This window comes from Xenopus laevis, chromosome 1S (assembly GCF_017654675.1).
Source record: "Xenopus laevis strain J_2021 chromosome 1S, Xenopus_laevis_v10.1, whole genome shotgun sequence".
NCBI classification, from domain to species: domain Eukaryota; kingdom Metazoa; phylum Chordata; class Amphibia; order Anura; family Pipidae; genus Xenopus; species Xenopus laevis.
This window is the reverse complement of record NC_054372.1, coordinates 130651907-130674383: the sequence shown is the minus strand read 5'-3', so window position 1 is coordinate 130674383 and position 22477 is coordinate 130651907. Positions and strand designations below refer to the sequence as shown.

At 38.3% G+C, this 22477-nt stretch overlaps 1 protein-coding gene across 2 annotated transcripts in view; it reads right to left on the bottom strand.

Moving 5' to 3' along the window:
* Positions 1–2020: 2020 nt before the first annotated feature.
* The window catches only part of cdh24.S (cadherin 24 S homeolog), a 65734-nt gene continuing 45277 nt past the window's right edge, over positions 2021–22477 (bottom strand). For both annotated transcript variants that reach the window (XM_041580195.1, XM_041580194.1), the window contains exons 7-12: positions 20556–20809; positions 18814–18950; positions 18486–18607; positions 7392–7500; positions 4762–5010; positions 2021–3070 (exon numbers count right to left, since the gene is read on the bottom strand). In XM_041580195.1, the coding sequence (XP_041436129.1) occupies positions 2553–3070; positions 4762–5010; positions 7392–7500; positions 18486–18607; positions 18814–18950; positions 20556–20809 (1389 nt within the window). In that variant the 3' untranslated portion in view covers positions 2021–2552. The remainder of the gene's footprint in view (positions 3071–4761; positions 5011–7391; positions 7501–18485; positions 18608–18813; positions 18951–20555; positions 20810–22477) is intronic.

Here is a 22477-nt window from a genome sequence, read left to right as displayed (position 1 = left end):
TCCTACCGTGATCCCAACACAGCCAGACTTCTCACATGACTTTTCTCATTTTAACAAAACGCATTACAGTAGCCATTATCAGGCTGGTCCCAACTGTTTTTACTGCTCGGCATTTATATTTAATGTGATACTTTTGCTGGATGATTAGAATGGTAAAATAACCAGGTTATAAAATGTGGCGTGTAACAGGAGTCACAATATATGTTAATGGCTCTTTGTCTGGTAACACCAGATTCCAGCATTTGTTTGGGTTTTACTATCCTGGGTCACATTTACTGCATTGCATTGTACTGAATATTGTTCATTAGCACATGGTACAGCAGTATATAGATATTAATTTGCTTAATTTACTAGGCTGCCTTGTTTATCTGTTTACTATGCAGGGTACTATGTTATGGGCAGCATTCTTTAAATGTATGCAACGGCTAATAAAAGCTTTAGTCTGTTCTGTGTTTCCTACTATCTCCAGTATTTCATACGGTAATTATGTTTATTTAAAACATTTATTTTCCCAGTTATATGAATTCTTAATATTTTTTTGTTCTGTAGGTTATGCAAATGTTCAATAATCAGTGTTGGCTTATGAGAGGGACTCTAGCAATTGCAGAACTACTGCCCCCAGCATCCTTCAAACACCACACAATGCTGGTAAGAAATCAGTGTCTCTCCTACAGCTGCATGTCTGCCATGCCAACACCATTATAACCCACATTCTAACCCAGGCATAGCATAAAAAGAAGATATTAATGGCAAGTGTTGTTATATACTGATGCTATGATCAATATACAAATAGTTAGGGCTTGAAGCTCCCCCTGGTAAGAAATGTCAAAATTCATATGTTGCATTTTCTATTTGTTCTTGTACTGACCAACAAAATCTATATGTCATGTCACTGTAAAATTAACACTCTATCTTCTATAAGAAATGATACCCATTTATGGGTATGGCAGTTAAATGCATTAGCTGCTGGTAGGTAGTGCTACAAAAATATTATCTTTCCTTTGCATGTGTTTATTAGTGATATTTGTAAAAATAAATTTAAAGGAGAAGGTCACTTAAATTAAATAGCTTTGGTGCAATGCTGACTAAAGCAATCCAAGCAGCTATGCAAATAGCCTTCAGCTACCTGAAAGCAAGGTGATTGCAAGGCTAAAGTGCTCTTGTTAATATTACTTGCTTATCTTTCCATTCAAGTCCTCTCCTATTCATCCCTGTTTCTGACATTCAGGCAAGCACTTGGTAGGTTGGTTCATTGAGCTTAGAAATTAGAGAGCATTTTAATTCCAAACTGGAAAATTGCACAAGACGAAACACAACAGTAACATCCTGATGAACCTAACCCTAGTGTGAATATAATAGAAATCCATAGGCCTCATTACTGGTAGGGTGCAAGGTGTCTATAGCAGGAGATAAGGGCAGGGCTTACAGCTCTGCATCCTTGTTCTGTATTTTTAATCTGGTAGAAGGTGCAGAGAGCCACAAGTCCAACGTGAACGAGCACTAAGGGTTGTGATTTTCCACCCTTAAGGATGCTGCACTTGCAGCACAAGCAGTAAATAACCCCTAATTAGTAAGGCAGTGAGTGAAAGATGGACAATTTGCATGAATGTGATCTTTATTTAAAGAGCTCTAATATGTTAGGAAGCACCTTACAGAATTTAATCAATACCTGTCCAAGGGGAGTCTCAGGTAGTTGCTTAGTCACATATACAGCCAATCACCCAACCTAAGGCATAAGTTCCTAAGCTGTGGGTCCTCCTGGGGGGTCTGGAGCAGTGGCAGGGGGCCAAGCTCAAAGGCAGTTATGGTATGATTTGGTGAGAATATCTATTTGCTCTCTTGGATATACAAGGAGCCCATTTTCTGTTAAAAGTATTTTGAAAAAGTATTCATAACATAAATGAGGTCATTTTTATTCTGATGATAGTTGTACTATGTGGTGAACTTGCCCATTGCACATGTGCATTACTTACCACCGCACCCGCCAAATACATAGCTCTGCCACACAACCACACACTGATTCTTTTGGATACTTTATTTAGAAAATAAAATGTTTGCTTTCCACAAATGACAAATATCAGACTGTGTCTGAGAGACTTGCAGCAAAACACAGGGGTGGGAAGATTGGAAGAATATGAATCAGAAAAATCACAAAATCCTATAAACATTTCACGAGCCCCCTCAGGGTCTTCATGCAGAAACACTGCAGGTCTATTTTTCTGGTTGAAAATGGGATTATTCATCTTCATGTTTCCTTTCAGAAATGACTTAGCTAATTGATGCTGTGAAGGTTGTTGGCTGGCAGAAAGGGTTTATATATGGCTCTGCAAGCTTTTCCAACATGGTTAAGCTTTCCTCTGCAATTCTGTGTGGCAGGGGAGAGGTTAATCACTATTTCATATTTCGCTATGGCATGTAGATGTTTTATGATGTTCTGCAGGTACCTTTGGCAGTGGCAAAAAGGTTAATCACCGCCTGGTATATCTGTCAGGAAGGAAAATGTATAATCACAGCATGGGAAATGTCTGGGTTAGTCACTGCTTGTTAAAGGATTAACCCTCCCCTATGGGACTTTTCCCTTTTGATCCATAGATCTCTGCCAGTGTCCTGAAATGAGGGCCCCATTCCCAAATATCTTCTACCCCTGTATCTTCCTCCCCTGCCCCAACAGAACTACTTGTTAATGAGCTGAGGGATCCTGCTGAGGATTCGCCCCCCTCAAACCCATAAACCTGAATAGAATCATAAGGTGGAGCAGTTGGGTCTCTTTCTGCCTCTCTAAGGCGATGGGCTAAAAATCGATGAACGTCAACTGAGGCAGGTTGGGGGGAGTGTGTGGTTGGTCGTGGTGGAACTCTAGGGAGAACATCCATTCGGGGAGGATGAAAGAATCCTCCAGTTAGGCCAGTCTGCGGGGGTTGCAACGCAGACATGTCAAAAGCCTGGGTGTCCTGCTCTCCGCCACCTTCATCATCATAGGTAATGATATTTTCTCTGATATCCTCATCCTCACACAGAGACAAAGGTGAAGGCTTATGTCTGCGCTGTAAAGAGAAAAGGAACACTAGGGCTGCAGGATGGGGATGAGGAAGATATTGAGGAAAAAAAATGATAAAAAGGATAGGTTAAGGAAAAAAAGGAGTCAGGTATAAAAAGGAAAAACCAAATAAAGTGAAGAACATGGAGTGTATAAATAACAGAGGAAAGAAAAAAAATGGGACATTGGGGAGGAATAAATAAAAAAAATTAACATTTTCAGTAGAAGTAGAGTATTTTGTCGCATTGCAAATTAATTGTAGTTTCATTTGCGTTAGGCCTCATGCACCACTGATTTCCCATTATAATGCTGTTAACAGTCCCATTACCACCTAACACTGTAAGGCAATTAGGGCCTCAGGCACAGAGGGGTTTTTGACACAAAGGCTGTTCTCACTCATGCACACATTAGCTTTGCAACCCAAGTTAACTCTGCCTTCTGGAAATAATATACTGGTAATATACTGCAACGTCTTCCAGTAGGCCCATTTGATAAGGATATCAAAGCTGAAGTGTGCATGAGTTGGAGCCTTTAAAGTTGTTACTCATGTACAATGCTGATTCACCTTGGTGGGATGACACTGCAATTTGACTTAAAATGTGTCTTAAGATTGTGGCCAAAATGTCTATGTTAGCATTGCAGCAGTGGTTATAATCTAAAATATTTGTAGCAGCAAAAATAGTCATGATATCAAGACCTTGATGTACTACAACTAGATATACTGTATATCCTCCATAGTCTGCCATCTTTAATGGATTTCCTTATTCTTATTCTCCTTATTCCTTATTCTTATTCTCCTTATTCATAGAACTCAAACTTAAACTCTACCTCTACTGGGATGATAATAATTGTAACAGGCAGAAGTGACTATAGAGGAGCAACCTATAGGATGCTTGGCCCCAGGGACCATGACACAATTCCCAGCCACATCAAATGTCATTCAGTTAATATGAATGTAATGCATTTGATTTAACCTTCTCCTACAACACTGGAAGGGTAGGAGATTGTGCAGCTTTCACAACTAGCTACTGACAGTTTTTAAGTCCAGGTTTTAAGCACAAATAGTGAGCAGATGGAGTAGGAAAAGCAGAGCTTTGGAAAATGGTGGGGATAAAGGGAGCCGCTCTATTGGGAATCACTCATTTTTATATTCTCAATGGGAGAGGAGCAGGCGGTGTGGTCAGGGCTGAAATATACATTTTTTGACATAGGAAGGGCACAGTTGATAAACCCCCAGGTTCAGGTTGTTGTTTTGATATTTAATAATGCAGTGTTTGTTTTGGCTTAGCTAGTCTGAAGTCCCTTCGACTCTCATAGCAAAGTTAACAAAGACCTCCTATGCAGCAATAAATGTAAACAAGAGAAAGGTATTTCCACGTTCCACTTTGAGTGTATTTTGACTATCCCAAGAATCAGAAATACTAGGAAACTATAGTTATTTTGCATTAATGCAAATTTGACCCCAAAACTATACTACTTTATATAATATTATTTTCAGGTATAAGCAAAAATGCTTTATGATGAAAGTGGGAAATTAGCACTAATGAAAGGTCAGGGGTATAATAAAATGAGGGCCAGTGGAAGGTATGACACACAAATAGGCAGATGCTTGAAAAATATTTTTGTCTGGCAATAGAATTTTTATGGCTCAAGACAAAAACACTTGGCCAATGTCAGTGACAGTAAATTGGGAACTATAAAAGGTATATAAAAGTTTTTATTACCAAGAAGGCTCAGAGCACAGGCAAGAATGGCCAGAAGAGCTGGGGTGCTGAGTCCAGCCGCAGACCCTGTAGTCAGGTGACAGGTCAGGACGGCCCCACCTGTTTCACAGTGACAGAGAGATACTGTGAGAGTATCTGTGTTGGTCAGTGGAGGGTTCCCATTGTCCATAATCTCAATTGGCACCAAAAATATGTCTTTTTGAGACCTCCAGAAGCTGCTGTGTCTTACCAGGAGAGAAGCACTTCCATCTATCAATGGCAACATGCAAGAAGGAAAAACAGTGACAGTTATGTAGCATATTCATACAGGTTTGTAGAAAAGTTTATGCTTAAAAAAGCAGTAAAAAGTAGTGAAAAACAAATGGAGTATTAATCAAACTGCATTGTTCCACTGATATATGAGTTAATGGCACACATCATGATCACAGAAGTACTCCATTACTAAGTGGTAAGTGCTATTTATTAACGTCTTTCTAAACATCTGTTTATAAATGTGTCTATGCTACTGACTAAAATGACACCAGTTTTTCCACCACCGCAGACTTGGAGGAACCCATTGAAGTCAGGTGGCAGAGAAATCTTAGCAAAACAAATCCCGTAAAAAGTGATAGCATACAACTCTGGCCTTAATGTGGCTCAATTCACGCAACACGTTTTTTTTATATTCAGCTACATATTTACATAAAACCAATACATGGCAATATAAATATATGGAATTTTATATGGTGCAATTAAAGTCTAAAATAGAATAATGCTAAAAATGCTGTATTTTATATACTAAACATAAACATGAACTTACTGCACCAGAAGCCTAATTAAACAAATGATTTATGTTTTCAAAGTTGGCCGCAGGGGGACATCATCTTGTTACTTTGTTGAACATCTTTGCAAGACCAAGACCATGCTGAGTGTGGTCTGGCCTTCTGTTGGGAGCTTAAAGGAATTGTTCAGTGTAAACATAAAATCTGGTTAAATAGATAGGCTGTGCAAAATAAAAAATGTTTCTAATATAGTTACTTAGCCAAAAATGTAATCTATAAAGGCTAGAGTGATTTGATGTATAACATGTCAGTCAGATCACTACTTCCTGCTTTTCAGCTCTCTTGGTTTACACTGACTGGTTACCCTGGCTACCAGGCAGTAACCAATCAGAGACTTGAGGGGGGGGCACATGGGTCATATCTGTTGCTTTTGAATCTGAGCTGAATGCTGAGGATCAATTGCAAACTCACTGAACAGAAATGTACCATGTGGCCCCCCTTCAAGTCGCTGACTAACTCAGAGTTATAGAGCTGAAAAGCAGGAAGTTGGATTCTGGCTGTTTTATTAGATATCTGTTCACTCCAGCCTTTATATATTACATTTTTGGCTAACTAACTATATTAGAAACATTTTTTATTTTGCACAGCCTATCTATTTACACAGTTTTTCTTTTCACACTGAACTATTCCTTTAAGCTTAAGGATCGTCTTAAATTATCAAGACAGCACAAGTCAAATAATTTCTGCCATAGTAGCAAGACTGATTAATAATCAGAATATACAGACTGCACTGGATACAAATCTCTACATGGTCATCGGCTGCTCTACAGGGAAACAAACATAACTGCTTGAGTTCTGGGAAAAAAGGAGAGGGGGGTTCCCCCATGCCGTTTGAAAGTATTAACGTTTCCCTGCAGAGCAGTTAGGGACCGTCTGAAGTTTCCTATCCTCAGCAGTCAGAGCAAGTAAAGCGAAGGGGGGGATTTCACTGCATACAGTCAGGTTTATTAAAAAAACAATACAGATTTTTTAATTAAAGTATACTGGAGATAGATTTCTTTTTCATTAAAGAAAGTAAGAATTGTATTTAATTTTTTTGCCTTTACATCCCCTTTAAAGGAGAAACAACTTAATAAAATAAACCCCTACTTCCCTACCCTACATAGACCCCCCTCCCTCCTCCCCCCAGCCTAGCTGCCCCCCCCAGGAAAATGCCCCTAACTCTTTACTTACCCCTTTGTGCAGATTCTGTCCAGCGGAGTTCACAGGCACCATTTTCTTCGGTAATCTTCGGGATGAGACCGGCCAAGCGGCACATGCAAAGTTGGAACATTTTTCTGTTTTGCGACAACTGTGTATATGCCGAAACTCACGAAAATTGCTGAAGCGCTGTTCTCATTACGAAAATTACCGAAGCGGCTGAAGATGGCGCCCGTGAACTCCACTGGACAGAATCTGCACAGAGGGGTAAGTAAAGAGTTAGGGGCATTTGCCCGGGGGGCAGCTAGGCTGAGGGGGTCTATGATGGGAAGGGATCTCTTTTATTAAGGGTTTTTTTCTCCTTTAAGGTGATTTTGTTCAGTTTATATTTCAATTACATTTGTTACATACCATATATGGCCCTGAGTTTATATTTTTTAAAAATATATGATACAAGGCATTGAGATGAAATACAAGTTGATGAAGACAAATGCGCAGTAATGGAGAGAGCTTAAATATAGATATTCCCACTGGGATTTGCCCACTTCTCATGTCCATAGAAATGTACAGCTAATGGAATGTAAGCACTTGGTGCATATACCCACTCAGACCATGTAGGAAATCATCAGAGATGACCAAGTCACAGCATAAAAAACATTTAAAGGTTACCTTTGTTATCTCTAAGTGTGAAGTTTCCGTCTGAAATAGCTGCAGGACTTTGAAAAGAGAAAATACCGTTCTCGCTGTCTGCATCTCTCACTCTAACTGTCTGAATAACCTTCAGCAACACACAGAGAGAGATCAATATAGGTCAAGAAGAAACAGGGAAAAACACAAAGAGACATGGGGAATTAAAGTTACAGCAGTGAGAGTGGCTGATAAATAAGAGTATAAGCTTTGCTCAGTGCAAGCATAAAGAAGAGAAATGAGTAGTGTGGTTATATGGAGATAAGGGAGTCATGAGAAGTTGTTTAGCAGTAGGATTCCAACAACGATAAAGCAAACAAGAGATGCTGGGTGTATAAAGTAAAAGTTATGTGGTAAAGTTATATGGCTGGGTATAAGGAGTTAGGTAAGGGATAAATATGTAGTGAACAATCTAAGTGGCTACAGGGGCTGTAGGGGAAAATATAAGATTCTGGTGGGATGTATTGCTCTGTATGAGGCGTTGTTACAATTAGGATTGATTGGGAAGTTTTTGGGAAAAATGTAATTTGGGTAGCAACTGACATAAGGCAGACATCTATATTTAATTTAAAGATTACATTAATTTGGTCATTTGGAATTGGAATCTGATATTCAATTAGACAAAGTAAAAGGAACTTGCTAAAATGCATTGTTCGTATGATAGTTTATTACAATCCACCCTATCCACTTTTACTTGGAATCATTCACTTCTCCACTTTAAGGGGAACTCCACTCCAAAAATTCTTTTTTGCATACTTCAAGAAAATGGAAGTAAAAGCAACTTTTCAATATACATTACAACATTTGTAATTGCTGTTGCAAGCAGTATATTTCTCACTGTTTATATTCTTTGCATTGCCAACCAAACAGCACTGGACTAAAACTGGCTTCTGCTACATTATTTTGAGATTCAGTATGACATAAAAGAAATGGATAAGCAAATACTGTTTTCAATTTCAACTGTAATTGCATTTATTATCACATTTATGAATTGTATTTATTTATTATTGTAATTACAATTAATGTGTATTGGAAAATTCCATTTTCTTTCATTATTCAAAACATAAAAAAGTATGATCAATGCAAGCCCTGTTCAATGAACTTGTCTCAAACAAGGGCCTATACGGCCCCTTTAATCATTGCTGGATAAGTGGAAGCAATCAGTACAAGTTTTACAAGTGTAACCTTAATATTCCCTTAATTTACTCTTATGCTCTATACTTGGATCTACTGCAAATTTCTGTTTTTTGTTTCTTTAACGGCTCGTGTTATTCCTGGGTATTTAAACCACTCCAGACACTTCTAGACACGGAAAAAAACAAATATCAGAACTCCTAGCTAATATCAACAGTTTATTTAAAATCAGTGTCTACAATCTGATGGTTTGTTAACAAAACAATGCTTTCAATAAAGGTTAAACATCAGTGCGAAAATGTGTGAGATTTGCATGTCAATTGCCAACACTAATGTTTATTCATTTGCCATATTTTAAAACAGGCTGTTATTTGTTATATGCTCAATTGACCAAATCAGTAAGAGATTTACAGTTCATATGTCTATTTGGCCTTCACTAACCCATCATGTATCCTTGGAGAACAAACACTAATAATAATGAGGCTTTTCTTGGTTAAAGCTGTGGATTCTTGGAACTGCACTAACATTAGAGCCGTTGCCTATAAATTCTGTTCTCCTGACAAGCTGGCTTGTGCGCTACATAATATTCAGTTAGGAAGGTATTGTTTATTTAGTGCCCAGCAGCACAAGAATTTATCACTATGTACAATGCCATTGTATACTGAGATCAACTCTCACAGAGATGTTAATATAGTAGCTAAGCTTTTATAAAGACAAATCCATCAAGTATAACACTTTGCTCAAATAATCCCTACTTAGTTACTAGAGGCTGGTGCTACAGAAAATATATCAAAGTCTTCCTGACTGCAAAATTTCAATCAGACCAATGCTTAAATCAATGATATACTACTAGCACTAATAAATCTAGTTTGTCTTTTGATAAAAAAATCATCTATTAATGTCACATTTTATTTTGATTTTCCTTTTTTTTTTGCTATACCTAACATGTTTGATCACAACAGCCAAGTACTAAGACATATCGCTACGACTTATTCCAGGTATATGAACAACAACATGGATTTGCATCTTTGGATGCTAGCTAAGCAGTTTGAAGGGAAAGTAATTACCATCTTTGATTGTAATTTTCATCGCTCTAGGCCCACCTTATATAATATGGTAACACAGCAACAGAATATAACTGATAACACCTGTCTAACATTGAAATGTATAATGATGTATACAATATGGGGACTGAAATTACTATAGTTATCCAAAATGTTAAGGGCCTAAATTCCCCCAGTAGATGGAAAGTTGCCGCCTCATTTTACTTAATCTCAATCTGATGTGGTTGCCTTGCAAGAGACACACTGGGCCATGAAAGGACCTGTGCCTTATTTACACAAATTTTACCCGCAAATATTTGCTACCAATTACGGAGGAAAAAACGAGGGGTGGCAGTGGCGTTCCATCACCATGTTGTATTTGTTCCAGAAACAGTAACATCTGACCATGAAAGCAGATATTTGTTATTATGTGGTACTATGTTAGGTAGACCTATTACCACCATGAACATATATGCACCCCCCTGTAGGCCTCCATAAGGTTTTCAACATCTGCATCAGCCACTTACTACTTAAAGCAAAGCCTCCCTGACCTTTCTTTAAAGTGATGCTTGCCCCCTAGAGCAAGCAATTTTACCTTTTACTCAGCACCGCATAACTCCCACTCTAGCATAGACTAGAGTGGGATCAGCTATCACCAATGTTACAGAAGCCAAAATTATGGCCATAGCATGGTCAGACCATGCTTTGGTTTTCGTTTCATTTCCTGACCGCCTCCCAGGTAGCAGAATTACGGATGCATTGAAAATTATTGGATAGAAAATCTGGACGAATCACTTTCCATCAACACGCTTTGGGCAGCCCATAAAGCTACCATTCGTGGGGTGCTTATAAATTTAGCAGCACATAAAAATAAAGTGTTCCACAATCAGATAATAAGCTTAGAACAGGAGGTGGCAAACCAAGATCGGTTACATAAACATACCCCTAACCTACAAACCTTGGAGGCTCTGGTACAAGCCTGTCAGAATCTAACCACCCTCTTGTACCAAAAAGCTGACAAATCCATTGGGCATATGCAACACACTTTATTTCAGTTAATAATAATAATTTCTCAGTTCCAGGAGTTTTATACAATGCTATATGCATTTAGCCCCAACACCCCCTATTAAATAGCGAAGCGCTACTATCACAAGTCAGGTTCCCAAAATTATCCTTAGATGACAATACTGCTCTAAATGCTCCCATCACCATAGAGGAAATTGAAATAGCCATTTGACAATTAAGGAACAGTTCCAGCCCAGGCCCAGATGGTTTTCCCCCTTCCTTTTATAAAAAATTCCAGAGCCTCTTGCTACCTCATCTACTGGTTCTCTTTAATGAGATGCTACAAGGTCATGCACTACCTCAGGAAATGTTATTTGCCAACCTCTCTCTCCTTCCGAAACCCCATAAGGACTTATATTCAAAATTATCGCCCAATTTCTGTACTCAATGTAGATATCCGGATATTCTTCAAAATATTGGCAGCACAGCTAAACACATACCTTCCTCAACTGATCCACCCAGATCAAACAGGGTTCGTTCCAGGTAGACAAACTACAAACGCCACCTATAGACTTATCAACATTATTGAAGATGCCAACATCACGAAAACCCCACTATTAACAATTATGCTGGACATACACAAGGAGTTTGATTCTCTTTCTTGGCCATATCTATTTAAAATACTCACAAAATACAATATCACAGGCCATTTCCTAGATGCCATCTGAGTCCTATACAGACACCCAATAGCCTACTTAAATTTTAGGGAGACAGACCTTAGCCATCCCTATTGCAAGGGGCACATGCCAGAGATGACCCTTGTCGGCACTTCTTTTCTCCCTAGCCATCGAGCCTCTGGCCATGCTAATCGACAAAACAGTAATATCTCAGGCTATGTCAAATCCCACCAGACCTACAAAATGAGTATGTGCGTCGATGACATTAGACTCACAATAACCAAGCCTTTGACTAGCCTCCCTAACCTATTCAACACCATGGATAAGTTTTATAAGCTTTCGGGTCTTCAAGTTTGTATCTCCAAAACGGAAGCACTCCCCCTTAACATCCCTAAGCACCACTTCAAATTCCAGGAACCGAGCTTTCGCTTCCATTAGAGAAAGCATTCTGTAGACTACCTTGGGGTCAAAATCACTAAATCCTTCAACACCTTGTACAAAGCAAATTTCCCCCCTCTCATAAATACATTACACAGGTTTTTGGATTATTCTATTTCTTGGCTGGGTTGCATAGCTGCAAGTCAGATGATGCTACTCCCAAAATATATTAATAGCACAGGCCCCACCCAATTACAGAGACAAGTCTGGAACTTTATTTGGAACAACAAAACACACAGGATCAACAAAAATGTGTTATATAAGTCTTATAGCCAGGGAGGTTTGAGGGTCCTGTATTTGATGCAATATTTTAAAGCTACAAGGCTTGCACAAATGACACAATGGCACCTAAAATCAGGCCACTCCAAGTGGGTTGATTTTGAAAATGACAGTATTCATCCTTTGAGGGTCTCCTCTCTTTTATGGGCCAATCAAGATGTGATTCAGAAATATAAGATTATAAACCCCCGTAATTAAGTTTCATCTACAGTTATGGAAAACCCTGAAGCAAAAATGTATCCTGCACACCTCCTGTAGTCATATGCAACCATTAATGGGCAACCCAGACATTCTCCCTGGGCTAATTCAAATCCTTTCCCCAATTATATGATATGCCTGCTATCATAGAGCATTATCTTCATGCCTGGTGGCATTTCCCCATCGTTTTAGAGTTATGGACTGAAGTGTATAAAATGGCTTCTCAGATAGTAGGGGTAACTATTGAACCAACCATGGAGTCAGCATTACTGTTCCTGCCCTATCCTAACCAAGCTCTACACCCATGCAAACTTGTATCCCAAATACTAGCAGCCACACACTGGCTCATAGCCCTACATAGGTTGGCTCCCTCCCTTCCTATCTTACTTGTTATCAACAGACTTAGAATTTATTCAGTCTATGCACTATTTATCAGCCCTCTTGGAGGATAAACACAATCTCCATACATCCATCTGGTCATTGTGGGAAAATTTCTTACTAATCTGGAATAGGAATGATAGCATTTATAATGTAACTGTGATCAAACTACACATTGATTTAATTTGACTTTATTTTGTTTATATTATTTTCTGTACTTTTCAATTACTTCCTTCTTTACCTTTTATGATTTTATTCATTTGTTGGTATATACTTATAATTACCATAAATAAAGAGTTATATAAAATAAATAATCTATTCTTATTGTATGACCTATTCTGTGAGAGGACTAGACACCCTTGCCATTCTACTTAAAAAGGGACTTTCAATGAAGGAGAAGCCTCATCATTTGACTAATCTTAAAGAAATGTCCTTTTGGTCAATTAACATTAAAGCACTTATGCACCTCTTGACTTGCAACAATACCTTCTTGTCGCCAATTTTTTTCCTAGAAGAAGATAGCTTTAGAGCCTGTTGTTTAAATTTGTTTGTATATATTCTTCTCTCTTCCTAATATTTGTGGTTAATATTGATTTTGTAAAGTACATATGGTATTACATGTTCCTGGAATCCTCCAAAAGATGCAAAAGAAATGATTCCACTTTTTAAGATGCAGTTGGCTTCCTCATGCCATGTTCAGTATACCAGCTGTTTAATATATTGGCATAAATTCTGGGTGGCACAGGGGGTGTAACTGCACCACCACATAGGAACAGACATGCTTTGAAGATATGAATGTTTGTCTTTTTGCAGTAAAGACATATCTGACTTTTGTCCTCATAATGAGTATTTTTATATGCTATTAGTTAACCTTCCCTTTTTTCCCTGCCATTCACAGTATTACTTACTGGCATACAGAAATAAAAGAGAAACTGCGGTCAAATGAAAATTGGTATTAATAAACACAAGATTTATGTAACTCCATTCACTGCAAATAAAAAAAAAGCATTTATTTATGAAGTTGGACAAGACAATAAGCACAAAAACTGGCACAAAGCACAATGTTATTTGCCAACAATTTAAGGAGCACGCATAGCACTGCATTTTGGGTAGCACCTATGTAAAACACTGTAAGGGGTGTCATTTTGCACCTCTTAATACTCCAGTACTTGTGTCTAGCCATAGTAAAAGAGCCATGTAAATGTATATTTTTTTGTGTTTGATATCTGATTAAAAACACCTTATAATCATACTGGTGGATTATATTTTATATATATATATATATATATATATATATATATATATATATATATATATATATATATATATAGATATATATATATATATATAAACAAACAAGCAAACAAGCAAACAGGTAATACCTAGTCCCTTTGTAAAATGTATAATGAAGCAATAGAATTCTTAATGAATCAGATAAAATTGAGCATAGGACTGGCCAGATATGGGATGACTTTGATGTAGTTGGCCAGCTTAAATATATTGCAATATATGGACAAACAATCCCTGTTTTGTTTAAAGGGTAAGGCATTTTTTAGTAGCAGTATGCACAAAATGTCGCTGTCTTAAATATATTGATAATGGGTTGAGTGCAGAGGACTCTTGTATTTGACTATATGTATTTTGTGGTCACAGCCTCATTGCACCCCCGCCTAATGGTTTTAAAAATTAGTGGTGAGCACAACTTTCCCTTGTTTGTTATAGTTTATACAGGAGCAGTGACCAGCTCCATGTTGTAGCTCCCACCCTTCCCAGCTATAGTCAGGTGATCCCACTGGTGTCTAATAAAAGGGCAGCCAAGTTTGGGAGTTTTACTTTGAAAGCAGCAAGTTAAGTTGCAGGTAATACCTAGTCCCTTTGTAAAATGTATAATGAAGCAATAGAATTCTTAATGAATCAGATGAAAATTGAGCATAGGACTGGCCAGATATGGGATGACTTTGACGTAGTTGGCCAGCTTAAATATATTGCAATATATGGACAAACAATCCCTGTTTTGTTTAAAGGGTAAGGCATTTTTTAGTAGCAGTATGCACAAAATGTTGCTGTCTTAAATATATTGATAATGGGTTGAGTACAGAGGACTCTTGTATTTGACTATATATATATATATATATATTCTTATTCATGTTCATTTATATAGTCCTTGTTTTATCCTGTCTCTGCTCTTGTTTCAACCTTCTTGTTCGCAGTCTGCCTAGAAACAACCTTCTCTAACACCTGTTATAGTCCTGTAGTATCAGAATTCAGAATTCAGTTTTGACCCTGTCAAATTTCCTTAAATGAAGCCACATGAGAGAGTGACCTCTCAGCCAAAGGGTAGGTAGACTAGAATTATGCAGTCATTGCAGTAGAAACTCCCACATTATAGCCATAACACTGTACCAGGTATTTATATCCCATAATTTACCAGGTTAATAAAGTAGCTCTCTTAATTCTTGGGACATGCTGAGTGATATAATTGCACTACTCACTGATTTGCCTACACTTATATGCAGAGACTAATAAAGGTTTATTCCCTCTTGAATTATTGAGTTATGAGTTATTTTTCTTTTCTGCCTATGTTGCTGTATATATGAAAAAGTTTGGGAACCCCTCTTAATTCTTTGGAGTTTTGTTTATCATTGGCTGAGCTTTCAAAGTAGCAACTTAATTTTAATATATAACATGCCTTATGGAAACAGTAGTATTTCAGCAGTGACATAACGTTTATTGGATTAACAGAAAATATGCAATATGCATCATAACAAAATTGAGTTGAGCCTCCTTTTGCAAATGTAACAGAATCTAGACGCCTCCTATAGCCTTTGATGAGTGTCTGGATTCTGGATGGAACAGATAAAAAAATCTCTCCAGTTCAGTTAAATTTGATGGCTGCCGAGCATGGACAGCCTGCTTGAAATCATCCCATAGATTTTCCATGATATTCAAGTCTGGGAACTGTGACGGCGATTCCAGAATATTGTACTTCTCCCTCTGCATAAATGCCTTTGTAGATTTCCAAGTGTGTTTAGGGTCATTGTCTTGTTGGACTATCCAACCCCTGCGTAACTTCAACTTTGTGACTGATGCTTGAATATTACCCTGAAGAATTTGTTGATATTGGGTTGAATTCATCTGACCGTTGACATTATCAAGGGCCCCAGTCCCTGAACTAGTCCCACAGCCCCACAGCATGATGGAACCTCCACCAAATTTGACAGTAGGTAGCAGGTGTTTTTCTTTAAATGCGGTGTTCTTCTTATGCCATGCAAAGTGCTTTTTGTTATGACCAAATAACTAAATGTCTCATCAGTCCAAAGCACTTTGTTCCAAAATGACTGTGGCTTGCCTAAATGAGCTTTTGCATACAACAAGCAACTCTGTTTGTAGCGTGAGTGCAGAAAGAGCTTCTTTCTCATCACCTGCCATACAGATGTACTTTGTGCAAATTGTGCTGAATTGTAGAACGATGTACAGATAGACCATCTGCAGCAGATGTTCTTGCAGGTCTTTGGAGCTGATATTTGGGTTGTCTGTAACTGTTCTCACAATCCTCCGCATATGCCGCTCCTTCTTCTTGGCCTGAAAGACTTGCGCTTTACAGCAACTGTGCCTGTGGCCTTCCATTTCCTGATTTCATTCCTTACAATTGAAACTGACAGTTTAAACCTCTGAGAGAGCTTTTTGTAGCCTTCCCCTAAACTATGATACTGAACAATCTTTGTTTTCAGATCTTTTGACAGTTGATGTCACTCTTCAGAGGAGAGTCAAACAGAAGCACATCTTGCAATCGGCCACCTTAGGGCTATAACTCACGAGTGTTTTTACCTGCGCTCCCCTGTGTTCCATTTTTCTGCGTTCAGCCGCAGGGGAGCGCAGGAATAGACGCATTACATTTTTTCCAATGGGGCTGTACCCACACAGGCGCGTGTAGGCGCCAAACGCAGGAAAAATGCAGCATGTTGCGTCTCAACCTGCGTTTGGTGCCTACACGCGCCTGTGTGAGTACAGCCCCATTGGAAAAAATGTAATGCGTCTATTCCTGCGCTCCCCTGTGGCTGAATGCAGAAAAACGGAACGCAGGGGAGCGCAGGTAAAAACGCTTGTGAGTAAGAGCCCTTAAATACCTTTTCTCATAATTGGACACACCTGCCTATGAAGTTCAAGACTTAATTAGCTAATCAAACCAATTTGGTGTTGCCAGTAATCAGTATTAAGCAGTTACATTCATTCAAATTAGCAAAATTACAAGGGTACCCAAATTTTTGCACAGCCAGTTTTTCGCATTTGATTTAATTTCATACAACTGAATAATGCTTCACTAAAAATCTAATTAAAAAAAACACCCCAGTACTCAGATGTTCCTGGGAAATGAAAGACATACCACTATTATATTTTTTGTTGAAAGTTGAGTAAATTATTATGCAGGCTGAGAGGGATTCCCAAACTTTTTAATATGACTGTACAGTTAGAAATAATGCATTGTTCTAAGTTCAAAGGATAGAAAGGATGAATATAACCTTCAGCCTGTCTTGGGCACAACAAAGCATCAACATAATATCAGTTTGCAGTTCCTGACCACCTTGTTGCAGCTGTGCCATAAAATTAACATACAAATTGCCATTTTGTTTTGTGCATCACCCGTTTATTGTTATACTGTCATTTTTATATGGGGAATATGTCCAGCTTTTATTGCTTTATTCTGAGGAAAAGTGGGGAGATCAAATTACTGAGACCATGGGTAAGAAAAGAATAAGGCTGCGTGCAAATGCTTTGCTCAGGGAAAGCTGAAATAGAGAATATTGGAAAAATCTGCATTATGTTTTCCAGGCTTCTTGAGACACCACAACAAAGTGCAATGAATGCCACCACAGCAACAGACTCAGGACTTACTGTCCTGAAATGACCTCACAATTCACGTTCTCCTTGAATGAGACCACAAATTACTGTGAAAACTTCACATATATCAGTATTCTTCAGCACCAAGTCTTGCGTAACAAATGGAAGAAAGGAATGATAGAAGGCTGCCTGCAGTTAACTAGAGAAAGCCTATTGTGGTCTCCAGTACAGACACATAAGAGTGTTTTCATGCTATAATAATGGGAAATAAATGATGTAGTGCTATAAGCTTAGAATGGCAATTTTGGTAATTTGATTTTATTTGTATCAAAGAAAAAGTATATAAGTAGGAACTGTGAAAACCAGCTACAGGCGTTAGGGAGAAAGGTTACATTGTTCAACTATACTGTATGTTTGAAAGTACTTGCCAGCCTTGACAAATGAAAATCATTTTTGCAGGACTTAGAGAGCTGAGTTTATTTGTTGTTGGCTTGTTTTGAGGTTTTTAGTCACCAGGGTTGAACTGGGCCTGTGGGACACTGGTAAAAAACCCCATGGGCCCACTCAGCTCCACTGACCCAGGTCTTACTGCTTCTGGACAAACACTGTGCCTTTTATTATGTAGGGAATAGGATGGTGGTGCATACATGTGCTTATATAATCAGGTGAAATTATAGGAAACTAGTTGAATATGCTCAGGGCCGGAACCAGGGGTTGGGAATTGGGAGGAGTTAAAATATGCAGATGTATATATCAGTGATAGAGTTAAAGAAGCAGATGCAGAAATCATTAGAGGGAGAATACATGCCGCAGATTCAGAACTCGGTAGAAGGAATTTTAAGGAGCAGGTGCATAAATCAGTAGGAGGGATTTCCCAAGCAGCAAATGCATGCCTCTGTAGGAGAAGAGTCTAGGGAGCAGGTGAGTATATCAGAATGAGAAGTGTTGTGAGTTAAAAATACAGGTTACAGTATATGGAAAGGTGGAGGATCATACATGTGAAGAATAGTGGATCTCAAAGGAGAAAATGCTACGTGCAGCTTTATAAAAAAGTAGGAGGAATTTTAAAGTGTAGTTGTACACACCTGTCCAGGCTGAGCATGGTCACACACGTGCGGTTTGTACATCTCTGCCAACCTTGGGGGATTATCATTCACATCTAACACCTTAATCAAAACTCCAGCTTGTGACACATGGGAAGAGCTGTCTGGAACAACAACACAACACAGAGACACAACAAAGGGACGCAGCACAAAACATAGCAAATCACAGAAACACAGGAAAGCCACAAACACATGCAAAACAAATAAACAACACACAATACAAGAAAGAACATGAAACAGAAAACAGGAATGAGTTTGTGCATTTCACTAGTAGAATATTTCCCACTCCCTGGTGGTTAATCCCACTCACCGGACTCACTGGCCCTCACAGTGATACTATGCTCTCCCCTCACCTCCCGGTCTAATGAAACGCTCGTGCGTATGGTCCCATCCTCAGGGTGAATAGAAAAAAGCACCTCTGGGTCCGAAAGGGGATCAATGGAATAGCTGTAAGGAGAAAAAGATCAGTTTCCATGCAAAAACATAATATATAAAAAAAGCATGACTAAGAGAGAGAGAAAACCGAGGATAATAGGGAGTTTATTAACATATTCACTTCCCAAATCAACCTTTTCTCCCAGGCATGTAATGTTAGTGCAGAATGATGAAGCAGCCTTCATGAAACCTCAAGTCCTAGCTCATATTGATTTTAACCCTTTCCTTTGTTTATGTGAATTGCCAGGGAGATAGAAGTAGTAGCAAGCAGACACAAGAATAAGAGATGGTTACACTACAAACATGCTGCTGCAAATATTAGCCTAAAGCTGGCCATAGATGTAAAGATCTTTTCGTTATCGTGAGACCACCATTATCTCGAAACAATCATTTAAATGTACGATGTGTCCATCAACTAAAAAGACCATTTCAAGCGATATTGCCAGGAAAACTGGGTAGCTGCCTGCTTGGCCTCGCAAACATAGATAGATTGCACTGGGACTGATAAAAATGTTTTAACCTGGCCGATCAATTTTATGACAGATGTCGGACAAAAAATCGTAAAATGCACAATCGTTCGATTCCCAATAACCTCACGATAATTTGACGGATTGGTCGGATTGCACTGAAATCGATCATTCACCAACGAAAGATCTTTGCGTCTATGGGGACCTTTAGGCCAGGTAAACAAAATGGGATAATAATGTCTTACAGTTTAAAAAACACTGAAAAATCTGTACATCAGATCAGCAGACTAATTAGAGATTTTTAAAAGCAGGGGTGGTCCCCAATTTCCAGTATAATCATTCCAGCCCCTGGAAACTGTTATGGAATGCTGTTCTGTAAAACTGAGGTATAAAACATTTTTCTGCGCTGATCTTGTAAGCATTTTGCATTACTGAAAAGCCCCTCCATGTGATTTGAATTCTCAGATCAAATTGCTTTGAGTCAAAACATGGGGGGGTGGAGGAAGTGAATATTTGACAAATATCAAATGGTCAAATGTGTGTGTCGGCAGTTTTCACAAAAAGGCATTTCTCACTATTTACTAGTACAGGTATGGAATTCCGAAATCCATTATCCAGGAAGCTCCGAATTATGGTATGGTGACCTCCCATAGAGTCCATTTTAATCAAATAATTAAAAATGTTCAAAATTATTTAGTTTTTTCTGTAATAATAAAACAGTACCTTGTACTTGATCACATCTAAGGTATAATTAATCTTTAATGGACACAAAATAATCCTACTGGGTTATGTTTACATGATTTTTTAAGGTAGACTTAATGTATGGAGATCGAAATTACGAAAAGACCCCATCAGGAAAACCCCAGGTCCCGAGCAGTCTGGATAACAGGTCCCATACCATTACAATAGAACAAACCTAGGCATACAATGGTTGTTCAATCTACCACTGGCATTATTAAAAGGGTGACTTTAAGAAAGGTGATATTTATTGAACTGCTATAATTTAAAACACATCATGAGCTTTAACCTGGCAGTAAGCAAGGGTGGTATAAAGAGGGAACATTGTATTTTGCTCAATGCATAGCTTTAAACTAGTGTAAATGAAAAAGCATAGTTATACAACATGAAACTGTAACACAAAATTAGGCACCTGATGGAGCTACTGTGTTGGTCAGGGTCTTGCGCTTCGACCACTCCCACAATGGCTCCCAAGGGAAGATTCTCCAACACACTCATAGTATAAAGTTCCTGTGAGAATAGGGGAGGCTCATTCACATCCACAACTGTCACTCTCACAGTGGTTACATCTTTAAATGGCCCGCGGCGGATATACTGGGGGTCTATCACAGTGTTCATTACTTCAACACGGAAGGTAAAAGAGCGCTGGGATTCAAAATCCAAGGACTAAAGTGAAATAGAAGGATCATATAAATATAGTAACACAGTGTAGTGTCATGTGAGAGCAGGGAGATGCTGGGATGATCAGTATATTTCGGGAAAAGGTAAAATATAGTCAAGATACAATAAAATGTAAATGAGTGGGTGGAAAATAAAAGGCAAGCAAAAGAGAATGAGTTGATAAAGGGGAAAGAAGAAAGAAGCAATATAGAAAACAAGGATTGAAATGAAGCACTGATGTGAAGGGTCTTGAAAGCAAATAGTGAAACTACATAAAGAAAAGCAACTCAGTGCTCTGGACTAGTAAAAAAAAAAAGACACAATAGAGTTAAAAAGCAGGTTATAAATAAGAGAGAACTGAAGGACTCATACTACAGGGAAGAGTGGAATGCCAGGGAAAAAACATAGAAAAAGACACAGAGATGCAGAAGCAAAGTACAAGCTGGGGGTCAGGATGATAGCAGGGATGATAAGTAGGGATGATAAGAAAGTAGGGATTATAAGAAAATTAGAATATAGAAATAATGTGGAAATAAACTCATTATAAAGAAGTCGAGAAGCAGGAATGGGCACAATTGTAGTAGGGAACCAAGAGCATGGGCAAATGACACAATTAATATAGTATGTAATGAGGAATGAGTCGAGGTGCAGAGAATAGGCATGAATGAGTGGATAATAAACACATAGAGAAGGCAGTAGAAAAACTATAGATAAGGGTAAAGTGGAGAGAGATACAGTAAAGACAAAGGCTAAAAGATAAAAAGATAACATCAGGAACTCTGAATATATAATTATACACAGTATAAAGGTATTGTTAACAAAAACAAAGCAACAATTATGGGTTTGCATGTAACTGCTGTGCATTCTCTATCAATTGCTGTACTGATTTCTTTGGCACAGAAGCAGGTGCTGATCTGTGGTCAGGCCTAGATTCTCATTAGATATATGATAAGGCTAATTAATTGACAAATGAGGCATCTGGGCTTCAGCATAACAATGCTTTGATAAATAGTAAGTTAGTACAGTCATATCAAAAATCATAGTTTGCCAATGAGCTGGTATATTCTTTCGTTGTGGTGGTGAGAGAATGAATGAATAAATAAATAAACCCCATGGTGGTTTTATACTGCTCTAGAATGGTGAGCCCGCAATTATCTTCCCAGTTTTTATTGTGTATTTTGAAATATGTTGGTGCAAGGTCTTGGATAATGGCACAATGGCATTTTCCCTAGTATACCAAAAGGGTAGTATAGACACGGTCTATAAAATAACTAGGTTTAGATTCTAGTCAGGAGAGGAAATGTTCTTGTGTCTGCCGTGTTTGTTTCTCCAAAACACAAAAACATAAAGGCACATATCTTACAAAAATGGTGTCCCCACCGGTGGTCAGACTAATAGAGTCTGGACTCCAGTTGAAGGAAACAATAGCATTTTGAAAAACACTGTCATGATAATTCGTTATACACATGTGTGTGAAATAGTATTGGTCAACATGTGTGTGCCCTAACATAGTCTCCCACCCTGGGGACTCCCTCACAGTGCAGGTGGCATAGTGCTCATGATGGGTATTTTCATGGCAAAATACTATTGTTTCCTCCAACTGCTCTACTATCCCACACCTCTGGTAAATGAAAACATTTATTGTATGACAAATTCTCTTTAAATTATAAACAC